This window comes from Amblyomma maculatum, chromosome 2 (genome assembly GCF_055883805.1).
Source record: "Amblyomma maculatum isolate TAMU_Amacu chromosome 2, ASM5588380v1, whole genome shotgun sequence".
Classification (NCBI taxonomy): domain Eukaryota; kingdom Metazoa; phylum Arthropoda; class Arachnida; order Ixodida; family Ixodidae; genus Amblyomma; species Amblyomma maculatum.
Genome location: NC_139345.1, coordinates 211,967,833 through 211,981,899, shown reverse-complemented (window position 1 = coordinate 211,981,899; position 14,067 = coordinate 211,967,833). Strand labels below are relative to the sequence as shown.

The following is a 14,067-nucleotide window of genomic DNA, read 5'->3' as shown; positions in this document are numbered from 1 at the left end:
TGCAATTGTGACTTGAACCACCTAGTTCTAAATATGTAACTAATGAATAAGGACGGAAGCGTTTACTGAGAATGTGGCTTCACAAAAATGTAAATTAGCATTTCCGAACATTAGGTCTGATTAGGTCTTTTTTTTAGTGCTTGCAGAGCTCAGTCCATATTTTTGCCATCCTTAGTGAGGGAGAAATTTTGCAACACATCTGGTCTATCAATGGCAAAGGTGAAAGAAGCCAGCCAATGCTGCTTTTGCATGCTTTGGACCCTTGGATGTTGTGCAGTAGCCCCAGTGCAAGCAGCCCCAGCAGCTGACAGTTATACCATTTTTATTCACGCCAATGATGCTTCGCGCGATGTCCTTGCAGGCACAACCCGCTTGCATGTTCATGCAGAATTTAATTTTCAAGCTTTGCCCTATTGTGTCTAGGTGCTGCAGAGAAGCCACCACAATAGGTGACTGCTGTTCTTCAATGCCACATGCCTCCAGGTTGAGCCCACTTGAATGCTTGCATGCCTAGTTGCTAAACCGATTAGTGCACAGCCTAATTTGCAACCAGAAAATAGTGCTGTCCAGGAATGTATTAACTGGGAGAGAAATAGTGCAACTCTGTAGGTCTCTTTAATTGCTAGAAATTTTCTCCACGTGAACACGAACACATACAGAGAAACGACAAAATAACACAGAATGAATGAGGGGTTCTATGCTATCCTCTGAACCCAATAATTTCTGCCATGCAAGGCCATAACTTCTATGTACAAGTGGCAGTGGTGCGCATAGCAGCTGAACACTGCAATGTCTGCATTGCACTGCCTGGCTGTTTCGGATGTCAGCCCACCCATAGCGGGGATCTAGCTCAGCCTCAGCTGCAAGTCATGCGCATCGGAAAAAATATGAAGGAGAGATGGCACACTTGTTCACTTGCAGCCACCACAGGGCACAGGGGCGCTGTGTTCGCCACATCCACTTGCCACAATGCATGATACCTCTTTTGGCATCATTATTCGGTGGAAAACTTCTCCCATGTTTGGCCAAAATTTTGGGCAATTTGGCGTCAGTTCTGAACACCATCGACACAGCAAGCTGGTTACAACAGGGTCAACTGCTCAATGCCTTGCATGGAGTGCACAAGCTCACACACTTCAATGGCAGCAATGTCGGGGAATTGACATGTGCCGTAATGCTGATGAATCTGTCGTGTGGATGTTTGTTACACGCAGGCACTCGCTTACGCATATTAGTTCCATTGAGGCCATTCTCAGAGGCACCACAGGAGCGTTTAGACACAACCAGCCAGAGGTTACGTTCACAGGTCACCGCTTGCACCCACCGACTGTGCACAACCGCTCACCTTGCTTGATGGCACCCTGGGCTGCCAGGAAGAAGGAGATGTCGTTGGAGTCCACTATGTGGTGGTCACCTGCACACCACAGGAGAACGGACTCAGGTCACGCTGGTGGTGGACACACGCCATCCCTATTCAACGTAGGCCATCTAGAGCAAAAATGTCTACCAGTGAGGAGGCACCAGTACAGAACAGGCCTGTCCCAATTCACCCCTACCTTTTTGCTGCAGTCACTTACAATGTGCAGGAATCTTGGGAAGGCCATTTTGGAGCAGTTCTGTTTCAACACTTTTTTGACAGTGTGCATGCACTGGATGGAACACTGAGCAGTTCTCATATCAAAAGCAGGTGACCACTGCCTGCTATCAAACAGTTTTAAAGTGGCCCTTCAAAAGACCAGAGCACAACAAAAATGACAGGCGCCAACATACTGACAGCTCACTAGTGCCACCTGTTGAATGTGGAGGGAAGCACAACTTGCGAGCTGCCAAGGAAGGCGACGTCATGCATACAAATGGAGCTACCAGTCTGTACTTTGTAAAGGCTCCATGACACCTTAATCATCGACATAATTTGCAGTGAATGAGTTTACCTATCCTGCGACAGTACAAGTCCAAAAAATGATGCAAGCAGGTTTTCATAACACAGCCAACATTGCTAGGAACAGTTTATTACCTGCATGCCTACCCTTTATGCAATAATGTGTCTGTAGCTACCTTGAGCTATTAGTATTTCAAACACTCCATGACTGGCACCTATTGCATGCTACAAATTACAAACATGCGTGATCGCGGGGGCTATGAAATGCAGGGTATGCAATAATTCAGAAAACCCTGACACAGCGTTATCCATTCCTATAAGGAGGGCTTGCTGAAGCTACAAACGCAAGCAAGGTAGTTCCAACGAACAGAATGAACCCATGATGAATTACGCCACTTGATCAAACTTCTGTTGGTTGTACTGCTATCGAGCATGCTACTTCAGTTTTGCCACAAAGACCGACGCTAACACCACGAAGCACTCCTGAAATGAAACAAAATGGGAGTGCCAGCAAATACAAAAGATGCATACATAAGAACAGACATTAGACATTGACAACGCTGCCCTTAAAACTGTGCTTTTTCATAAAAAGCATACGCTTGCTGCACAAAACGTTCTGTTCTTACATAATGAATTTTCTTGATACTAACAATTTTGTAGTGAGGGCTACATTGGCCACATTCTTGCCATTTTGCCGTGCTTGTTCATGCTTGTCTGAAGAGCAAAGAAAGAAGAAGAAGAATGCCCAATTTTAATAAAAACAGCGCAAACAGGAAGACATAGGACAAGATAAAACGAAGCTACAGGACAGCACTTGTCCTGCAGCTTCCTTTTTATCTTGTCCTATGTCTTCCTGTTTGCGCTGTTTTTATTAACAATGTATGTTTACCAACTTTCCCAACAAAGTATCTTGGTAAAAAGAAGTCGTGGTAGGCGATGACTGATAACTGACATGGCCGAGTACCAGCTGGATGTAGGACTTCCTGACATTACGTTTGGCAGGAGCTGCCAACTCGGGTCTCTCTTTTCATATGGGAGGATGATATCACAATCAGCCTGCCAAAGCCCTTGTATTCATGTTACCCCTAGGCCATGCAGGCACATTCATACAGCTCGGTTAAAGATGGGCTTTATATGTAGGCTGGTAGCTTACGCTATCGCTTAATCGCAAAAGGTGGCAGTGAAAACAGAAAGAGGTGCCATAGTGGAGGGCTTCGGACCACCGTGCGATAGAGGCTTCCACTTCATCGCACTTCAGTGGTCAAAAGTGCCCCTATGGCATAAATAAAGCTGAAACCAAAAAGTAAACTACTAGTATGTGCAAAAACCAGGTCTTTACTTTCAATCCGAACCTAAGCGTAGCCATGCAGATACCTCTCGCGTAACTCCAGGTTTAACCACAAGCTAAACCACAGCTAATTTTTTTCATCCTTCTCAGCACGGTTTCCGTAAGAGGCTATTCTGCGAAATGCAATTAGCTATTTTTCTCCATGACTTACATGCGAATCTTGATTCTAACCTTCAAACTAACTCTATCTTTTTGGACTTTGCCAAAGCCTTTGACAAAGTACCCCCCAATCACTTACTACTAAAGCTTTCTTGGTTAAACTTAAGACCGTAACATACTGCAATGGATAAAAGAATTTCTAACTAATCGCATCCAATTTGTTTATGTTAATAATGAAGCCTCTAGTTTCCTACCAGGCACATCACATGTCTCGCAAGGGTCAGTCCTTGGTACCCCTCTATTTTAATATATATTAACAACCTACCCACGAATGTCTCCACTAACGTTCGTATGTTCGCTGATGACTGTGTTATCTATTGTGCAATCCATAGCTCCTCTGATCAAATAGCTGTGCAAAATGACTTAAATTATATGCACGGTTGCTGTAGCGAATGGCTAATGAAACCTAACCCCAGAAAACACAAACTGGTATCATTTAGCCACAAATGTCATCCTCTCATGTTTCTATGTAATTTCACACGCTGGGATTGAATTACCTGAATCTTACAAATACCTGGACATAACCTTAAGAAACGATCTAACTTGGAATGCGCACATCACTAGAGTAATATCATTTGCTAACAGAAGTCTTTGGATTCCTAAAATGTCATCTGCGCCACGCGCCACGTAACCTAAAATTACTACCTTACAAATCACTTGTCCTGTCTAAGCTTGAATACGCCTTGCCAATCTGGAGCCCTAACCAAGCATATCTAACAAATTCCTTAGAATCTGTTTAGAATCGAGCCACTAGATTCATTCATTCATGCTACTCGTACAACGCAAGCATAGTGTTACCGGGGAACGTTTGGCCGACAAAGTGGTGTGGTCGCAGACGACAACCGAAGAGCGCGTGAAAGATGAAAGGTTGTTTCAGAAAACGACGACGCAGTCAGTGTGGATGCTCAATGGCCCTTGAAGTCTATGCGCCGAGTTCTGGATCTCTGCAGCGGTCATTACCTTGGAACCGTCACAATGTCTACCGACGCAACTCCATCCACCTCTGCAATGCCCACTGTCGTCGTGGCCCACCTCCGAGACCCTGGTCCATTCTGTGGTACAGATGAGATGGATGTCGAGGACTAGCTGTCACTTTATGAGCGTGTTAGCCAGCACAACAGGTGGGACGCCACGCTGATGCTAGCCAATGTCATTTTCTACCTCACCGGCACCACGCGCGTGTCGTCATTGAAAAGGGAATCCGGACTAACAACCCTGCACCGAATCGCAGGTATGTGCTTACTTCACAAGTTTTTTTACATTTCACTTCATCTCCTGCCCTACATCGACCCTCCAGCATGCATTTCGCTCCGCACTGGTCATCCCCTTCAAGTTGGCCGGCCACGTTCCTGCACTACCACATTTGCCGCATCATTCCTGCCCCGATCAGCTCTCAACTGGAACGGCCTTCCACACGGCATCGTCACAATCAGCTGTTCATCTACATTTGCCAACTGTGTAGCTGCTATCTTTACCCGCAAAATTTTTTTTGCATCTTCCATTCATGTAAATGTTTCTTTTGTTTCTATGTGTCACCCACCCCACGGCCGCTCAATGGAGGCGCACTTGGGTGCGGCCCGTCGCGTCGCCCAGAAGAGCCGTATTGCGCCTAGTTCTCATCGCCACCGCTGTGGCGCCACCGCTCCGGGACGAGTCCGGGCGGAGAGCTGCGCACAGCGGCCGTGGCTGTGCTTTCGTTTCGGCGTCTGCGTGGTCGGCGCTTGCTCAATTTAGGATTATAAGCGGCGTTTCACACATTATGTGATGCTATGTGCAAGTTTGCTATTGATAAGGTGATAGCGGCAAGTCATCATCACTAGGCTTTTCCAAGTCATTCGTGGTCTTCCGTTTACAAAGAGAATGAGGCAGTCGTGGGCTTCGCTGAGTGCGCACCCATTTAGTTGCGTTTCAACCACTGTAATAACGTATTAGATATTGCAATCTTGAAATCGGGACATGGTCTGGGGCCATTTATTCAGCGTGCACTTCTCTGGAAACTTACAATTCAGGACGTAGCGTTCAACATTATTGTTCAGCTTGTTCCTCCGTTTTCACTGGAAATAATATTCAAGTGGGTACCATCACCAAAACATACTAGCTAACACAAACTGTTGCAAAAGAAACAACACAAGACAGCCAGTTCAACGACACGCCCGCAGGCTCAGGCAATTTTTTTCTCGTTTGATTACGAAGCCGCGTGATGCACAGAAGACACGCAAGCTTATTTTACAAGCGAAGAACTTTTCTCGAAAAAGGTTTATGTGCAAGCGTGATTTTTTCCACTGTCTGATTGATGTTGCCTGTCCAGTTGGTCAGCAGTGGTCGCATTAGTTTGGTTAGGTCCTTAGTGTGACTGCGGTCTTCTCTCTCGCAAACCAACTCCGGAAATTGCACAAAATAGGGAAGAAGGGATGAAACTAACATGTTGCATAGCTTGCTGCTTCTTATGACCTGCGGGCACTTCATCACCTTGCTAACAAAGGTGAATGGTGATTTTCAGATACCTTAGGCGTCCATCATCAAGAATTTTGATAAGTCCAGGGTTTTGCAGGAATCACAAGGCACAAAGTTAATAAATGGATGGGGGCTAATAAAATAAAATTATTGACACTCTAAAGTAAGCAATAGAAGTTATTTAAACTTTGGTATATATAAATAATGAAAACACGGGCAGGCACTGAAAAAAGAATAAATAAAAATGTTTCATGAGATTCTGTAAAACTATTCGTATACTTTCTCTTTCAAATGAACGTGCAAGGTAACCAGCCAAGAATACAATCGGTGCTAACTCTATGTCAGCTGCTGGTTCACACCACACATGAATGAATCCAAGCTGACTCGAAAACTCTCTCGCAGCAGACGTGATATGGCAGTTGGCAAGGCACTTTCATAATCACGAATACCAAGTTTTACAGCTGCCTATTGTTGATAGGTGCATTTGCAGACAGATGCTTGCAAGATGCCAACCTACACAAAGCATGGCAAAATGTGTATAATCTCAGTCGATATATATAATTTTTTTTTTTTTTGCTAGTGGTACCTTCAGTATTTTTTCCGAGGTGAAAACTGCAGACCTTGCGTCAACTTTGTCGTTCCCCCGCCTTTGAATTGCCTTAGGCTGCTAAAAAGCGATACTATAGACCCGCTTTCAGAGCCTGCTTTAGGGCGTATAGGAAACTGAAAATAAGATTCAGGTAAATGCAATGCACTAGTAAGGCACACAGAAGACATTGTTGTAAGATACTTGATGTGATCAAGAAGGTCCTTAATTTGCACCACTGTGGATCTGTTTATCATAATTGTCACTTCGTACGTTTGTTTGGTTAGCCTTTGCTTCGACGTGCCTTCTTGGACCTGAATGTCTTCGATATGGCAAAGTCCAACTCAAACCAAGAGAGTCGCTCGTCATCTAACAAATAGAGCGGCTCCTCTTGGTGTCTCCATGGCTTCACTTATGCGATGTTGGGCAAGGCATACCATTTTGATACCATCGTCATAAAAGTGATCGTGGCGCAGCTACCTTGAAACACACATGCTTCGGGATGACACGGCCGGGGGGTTGTCCAGGAGGAAATGAAGTGTAGCTATAACAAGTGGGGAAAATAAAGCTATTGACCTGCGCACATTACTTTTTTCAAGGTTGCTTGGCTCAACATGAGCCCGCGTGAGTAACTAACTTGTAATGTGGGCAGTTCGGGAACACGGAGGGGACAGCTGAAGGAAGCAGGATCTTCAGTTTTATGTTCCTCCTGTAATCGTCATCTGTGAAGTGCAGTGAGTATACCAGTGACTTGTCACTCGGCTCCCACCGGCTTCTTTTTCCGTCCTAGCCCTCCCGAGATATGTTTTTCAGCCATTCTGCTCGACGTTGTGAACCGCACGGGAACTCATGGCAACCGATCTTTTCTTGCTTTCGTGGCGCACAGCGGCACACAGCAGTTGCCTGGCATGGTGCTGCATACGCTTAGGACGCTGTTGACACAGGTACTCATGACACGCATGCAGAACTATCAGAACCACGCGGTTATGCTGAGTAGTCAAAACGATAACACGCGCCAACCCAGCCAGCGTGCTCCTTCCGCGTCATCTGCTCGTCCGTGCCCGGCGTGCCGGCGGCGCTTTGTCCTGGAGTGGTGGCGCCCCCGCGGAGAATGACAGCGGAAACTGCAACTTCTCCCAATACGCGCTTCCCCAGCCATTGAGGCGTGACGCGACGGGCCGCACCAAGTGCGCCTCCATTGAGCGGCCGTGCCCACCCCTTATGTAATACCCCCAATACTTTAAGGTAATAAAGTAAAGTGAAGTGAAACGCTTGATGCATGCGCATCCTCAACAACAGTCACGACACACGCTTGATGACAACTTTATCACACTTATCTACCTTCAAAGTAGGCAAGTTCCCAATTATCTTTCCGAGTGCCAATCTGAAAAGCCTCCAATATTTCCCGCTCATATCTTGTTTCTCCCTTGCCCAAAATGATGACATCAGCGCAGTTTGTTTGCACAGCTTGCAGCTACTGCAGATGTGCCAAATGCCTTCCTGGGTCTCTTCCTCATATGAAGCTTTTCTGCACCTGTCCCCTTAAGTGTATCGGACGAGCTCAGCTTGTCCAAGCAAAGCCGCCCCCAAAGTGTTTTGGACCCTGAACAGTTCCTCTTCTTGAGTGTCCAGGGCAAGAAGTGCTCGTCCGCAGTTTCCTTTTGGTTTCTGCAACCAGGCGGAACCACCTGCTTAATAATTTTGTTTTTACTATGCCAGATGGAAGCACTTCCTTGATGATTTTGTTTTCTTCTTCGCGAGGAGCACGGTTGTTGAGTGAAAACATGGCATCCGGTGGCGGCAACACATGCTCTGCTGGTTCGTCAGCCTAAAAGTTTTTCTTCGTCATCTTCTTCTAGCGAAGAAGATTCAGATACCTGATATTCATTTTGTATTTATTAAGTGTTTTTTATTGTTCATTACCGGCAAGCAGCTGGTTTTGTATGCAGCATAGTCAAGTAAGCTTCATTGTGCTAATCTGACTTAGTATGTGGTGCAGTTGTTCTGGTGACATCGAGTAGTTGATTTGCACTACAATATCATTTGAAATCATTAATAAAAAAATTAGGCACTTTTGGTCCGAAAAATTTTAAAAATTGAAACACTTTAGGGGTTAAGGCACCTGCCTATTATAGTATATACTTTTCTACAGGCCAATGGAATGCTGTAGAAAACACCGGTCCTGCATTTGACCAACAATTTGACATGCTTGATTTACATGCTTCTTTGTTGTTTCCTTCGTTTTCTATTCTCGTGCAAAGGCCAGCTCGTTTGCATGGTGCAGTATTCTAGCTGAAGGCTTCACATATCTTTCTTGTATAGCCACGAAGTAAAATCGATACAGGGTTTGGCTCAACTGGCATTTGATCAAGAATGCTGGGAAGCGTCCTTGAAGCATATTGCAATGTATGTAGGCCAACTGTTTCAAACACCTAACTTACTAATGTATTTGTACATTCCTAGAAACTCCTTCTGTGTGTAACAGAAGTCCACTTTCGACGCAAGTCAGAAATTTTAACGCCTCTGTAGCAGCAGTACTCTCAACACTGATTCCTGGGTTTGAGAGCATTTGCAAGCCAGTCGTGCTTCGAAATTAACATATCGTGTTCGATAATTCAAATAATTTATTGAACATTTATTGTATTATTGTACTTTGTATTATTCAAACATTTTTACAAGTCCCAGAAGTGTGAATTAACGAACTCTTACTGTATTACATTTTTTGTGATTTACTTTACTCTTGGTTAGCCTTAACAGTTCCTACAGTTCTAGTCTACCGCAGCATAAAATTTAGCATTCCTCTACTCCTCTAATCTTCTTGTCCCAATGATGGTGCTATGTTACACACAAATTTTTTGTGCCAACTTGCACACTGAACTTAATTATTTCCTTCAATTTATGTTTTAATTGTTTTTATTTTTAGAAACTTCAGCCTTCTACATTCAAGGCGTGTGTCGCCTTCCAAGTGGAATTTTATGTTACAGGTCCTGCAGATTACACTGCCAGTGACAGATAGGCTCGAATGCTGATAAAGAATTTGGCAACAGAGGTTCTAGGCAACTTGCACCCACAGTAAAGATAAAAAAGGAATTTTAGCAATAATAACTGATGCATACAATCTTGCCACCTGACAGGATAAGAATGAGCATGTGGACTTGTCTAGCACACAAAATGATAAAGCTCTCTGCTGAAAGTGACAAAAATATCCAGGATGTGTAAATACATGACTGAGAACATGAACAGCATATTATGCAACTGCTATTCATACTCAATAAAAATTATGGGGGATTAAAAAGCTCAGTCTTTATATGTGCTGAGCATTTGAAGAGATATTCAATGATCTCTTTGGTTTGCCCAGCTATTCTTGGCAAGTTTGGGACTGCTCCCCAACTTCCTCAACTTGAAAAAGTGCTGCTCGTTAGACTGACAGGCAGGTTCCAAGGCCTGCTATCACTAGGTTGACAGGCTGGACGCCCTGTCAAGCAGGACGCAACTAAGAGTGAAACAGGCGCAAATTGGAAAAGCTTGCAATGGGGCCACATGAGCGAGAATCACTGCTCAACAATGCAAATGCTCCCTTATTCAGCCGCTATTACAGTTGGAACCTATCAGGAATGTTTTGTGCAGCGAGGTTACCCACTCTAAGTACGAATGCGGCTCAGTGTGGCCGTGCTCCACGGAGCGTCCTGCTGCGCATTGAATCAAAGGCGCACAGGGGCCTGCAAGCGCTGCTTCGTGTTGTCTGCTGCAGTGTGGGGCAGCGTTTTTATAAGTCACTAGGATGGACCAGCTTGACACGCAATTGCAGGAGCTTATTAACCTCACCAGCAGAAAAGAGATAGCTGTGCCCACACTAGCATGATCCGCCAGTTTATAACCTTCCCTATATTGAACAACACGCTATAGTGAGTGAAGTGCGACCATGCCATCTTGGCATGTTTGCCAACTGCCAGCACACAGTTCACGGTGTGCTTAAGCAGACGACATGAGGTACCCCTGCTCCACTTTGCTTCGATGTGCTGAGCCATGTTCGTACTTAGAGTGGACCACCGTGTACATTTCAGCCATGACCTGCTGCCATAAAGAGCACATACTGCATTATTTTCTACGTCTTGTCTGATCCAGCTGGACCAAAAATGTGGGAGCAGAAAAGAAGGGTGCCCAGACTCACCATGAACTGTTCAATGGCCAAAAAATTTTTAGAAAGGCCCTTAAGACTGCTTATGTGCAATAAGGCGAAAATCATATTTTTTTATTGCTAATTTTGTATTTCATTTTCATTATTTTTCATGCCTTTTGGCTACCGAGTACCTAATGTTTAGATAACTTAGCCAATTTAGCAAATGTAGGCTTTATGTGCCTATTGGATTGGATTTTGGACTTCTGGATTGATTTACAACCTTTCTGGATTGGCTTATGTCTTTTGACTATTGATTACCCGATGCTTAAATACTTTAACAAATTTAGGCAATGTTGGCTTATTATGTGGCTACTGTTGGACTGGCTATGGATCGGACTCATTTAACACATTTCCGCAGACGCCACTGATGAGCCAAGAAAGGCTTTTACTTCAAAAAGAATGTGTTTCAAGGTAAACTAAAAGGTATGTGGAGCTGTCCTAAAGAAGTAAATAAGGGACAGAGGTTATGGGTAGTTCCAAACATCCAGGACAACAAACCAAAAAGAGTACAAACATTCAGGAGCGAACTGCAAGCATTAGTTCATAGAAAAGGCTTGTGGACATGAAGACACATCAACGCAAACTATGCACCGTGCCAATGGTCAAGTCGTGGCATTCAATTGGTTTTGTCATGTTACATGTAGGGCAGGGAAAATCTCACCAAGCTGTCTGTGAAGCAGGCAAAACAAAACATGTTCAAAACACACATGTTCGGGCAAATAAACTAAACTCTGTTGCAGATGGCTTGAGGTATACTGCACACATAGCGGAGGAAAACGAGAAAGCTAGTGTCAGCATCAAATCAAACATAAAACAAGACAGCTGAAACAGGGATGCCATAACGAGGTTTTAGTTTGGTAAGGCACAATATTAAGGCACTTTATTATAACAAGGATGGCACAAGGGCTGCAGTGAACAGTGGTTATGTGCTGTGAGATGCATTCAAAGCGAAGGCTGTGAATACTTTTCGAGCACAAAACAGGTTAAACAATACAATAGGCATTTTTAAAGTTATCTGCTCCCCTAACCATACCCATGGCCGTGCATGCAGGGCCAACATATTTGTGGGGTGTGGGACTTCTGGTCTTGACTGATGCTGCGCTGTTGCGCAGCTGCTGCTTTAAGCTGCGACTCTATGGAAACCTGCTGCCATATTTTCCAATATACAAGCTGCATTTTTTTCCCTGAATTTTTTGTCGACGGATCTTATACAAATGCATCACATATATGGCAAAAAAAGTAGCTCACTTTGCCAATCTGATATAACGAAGCTAAGACAACTAAATTACAGCCAAAAGTGTGTTCCAGTCACTTGGAGTGCCAACTAGGCCTTGATATGGCTGAAGGAGCCACAAAACCTGATGTATCCCGTAGTTAACATGAGCGAATAAACATGGACAATAGAGAGAATAGGGACACAACAGGCGCTCACTTCAACTTCTTAAGGGGGGACGCGGGTCAAAAATGGTCAAAAAATCGATTTTGAGATAAACGCAAGCACCAAGATCAACGCTGAATTCAATCGAGAAATACAATAAAACTGACTTTTAAAGCGCCATGCGAGCCACGAAATAGCTCAGAAGGAGATTTGTTCAAAATTCCCGCGCGCGCCGCGGGCGAAGCAGCCAGCCGATCGCCGCCATCTTGGGCTTGTTTTGAAGCTTGTTTCTTTGTGCGCATTTTGCGGCATGTCAAAATGACGTCACCCAAGCCGAACGACTGCCAACGCAGGTTTTCCGAAAGCCGTTCTTAGCCGCTGATTGGCTGGCGTGCGCGCTCGCGCTTCCCAATGGTCTCCACGACTGGCGCCATTCTTTTTTTGTTTAGTTCGCCACTGCGCCGGCCGCTGAGCACGTTTCTTTCGTGCTCTTGCGATCGTATTAATCGCTCTCGCAGTCGGCACTGATCTTTCGTACTTGCGCGAGTCAAGAGGGTATAAAAAAAAAATTAAACGAGAGTGTCCGGGGAACACGCCACTGAAGAATGATGACGACGGCGCGCTGCCAGGGTAAAATGTGTCCGATGCGGCGTGTACGGCGGCATAGAATCGTCATCGAGCACTTCCAGACACCTTCAAGACACCATGAATATGCTGTGCTGAACTGTTCAGTTGATACTGATCAACTCCATCGACGCCGCCGTTCGCAGCTTTTTCATTGCATCACTTCTGACAAGCGATCCTGACAGCACGCCGTTGTCCGCATTCCTCAGCCACGACTTCCGTGGACGATCTTGTTTTTTTTTTTTCACAGGGTGTGGATAAGTGCGGCGAACAAGAAATTTTGCGCAACAGTACGCAATGGAGTGCGAATAGAAGTTATTGCTCCAGCAAAGAACACTGCGTGCGGCTCTGCGTTTGCTGTACAGCAAAGTTTCATTATGGGACCGTGACCAGTTTATTAGGTCAATTTGAGAAATATATGCCACTATGTTTTGGCCTTAAACCTTGTGAAAGTTTATTAATATGGTGATACCATGTTATTGCACAAATAAAAGTATTTCTTAACCTTGTAGGGCACTGAAACAGGCATGTGAAGGGATAAATGTAGTTTCTCATGCTGATTCTAGGGGTAGTACAGAGCTTTATAACAAGCTTTTGCAATTTTGAGGATACGGTACTGTCACACATTTAGTATAGACTCTCTCTTGAAGAGCAGAGCTACACACTGATGGCATTCACATTGCTGTAGCTGTATTCTAAAAGAAAGTTACAGTTGTCTGAAACATCAAATCAAATGTGTTTTTTTCATTTTGGTGTTTTTGGGCACTGCACTTAGCCTTAAGGGGCTTTTTTCTAGGTTGCTTTTAAGTGACACTGACGAATTAGGTATCATTGTAATCATACTAAAAAGATCTAGTGGGTGATGCTATTCATATTGCACTAATGCAATTGTGCTAATTGCAAATTAGCATAGTAATGAGAGCTAATTAGAGAAAAGTGTATGTAGTAAGAGTTGGTCCGTTTCCTTGCCTATAAGTTACTTTCAAAGTAATGAAAATAGCATCAGCCCCTAGAGCATGTCTTTGGCATTTAGTCTATGCAATTAGATTTTGTGTTTGGCAAGGCGAAATTGCCAAAATGCCCTGTAAGAAGTACTTTTTGATTATTTTTTAAATCTACTGCAGTCCTTGAACCAAAGCAGCTATCAAAAATCCAAGTACAGATTTGAAATCAGCATGAAAAACTGACCAAGACTGGAAAGTTTCATTCAGATTGGACAAATAATAAAGAAAATTATTTTAAGACCCACATCTCCCCCACGAAGAAAGATATGCAAAGCAAAATAAGATGTGCAGAAAACCAGAATAAATACTAATGCGACAAAAATTAAAATAATTAAATCCAAAAATAAGAATAAGAACATTATACCCAAAAACAAAATCAAGAAGACCCGGCATACATGCCACAGACTAGCACTCGCGTTTCCAATGCAATGGTATGTATTCCTACCAACATTCCC

General features: G+C 44.1%; 1 protein-coding gene across 2 annotated transcripts in view; it reads right to left on the bottom strand.

The window, feature by feature from the left end:
* mEFG1 (mitochondrial translation elongation factor G 1) overlaps window positions 1-14,067 on the bottom strand; it is a 138,268-nt gene that overhangs the window by 10,951 nt on the left and 113,250 nt on the right. For both annotated transcript variants that reach the window (XM_084595693.1, XM_084595692.1), the window contains one exon: window positions 1,346-1,414. In XM_084595693.1, coding sequence (XP_084451819.1) covers window positions 1,346-1,414 — 69 coding nt within the window. The remainder of the gene's footprint in view (window positions 1-1,345; window positions 1,415-14,067) is intronic.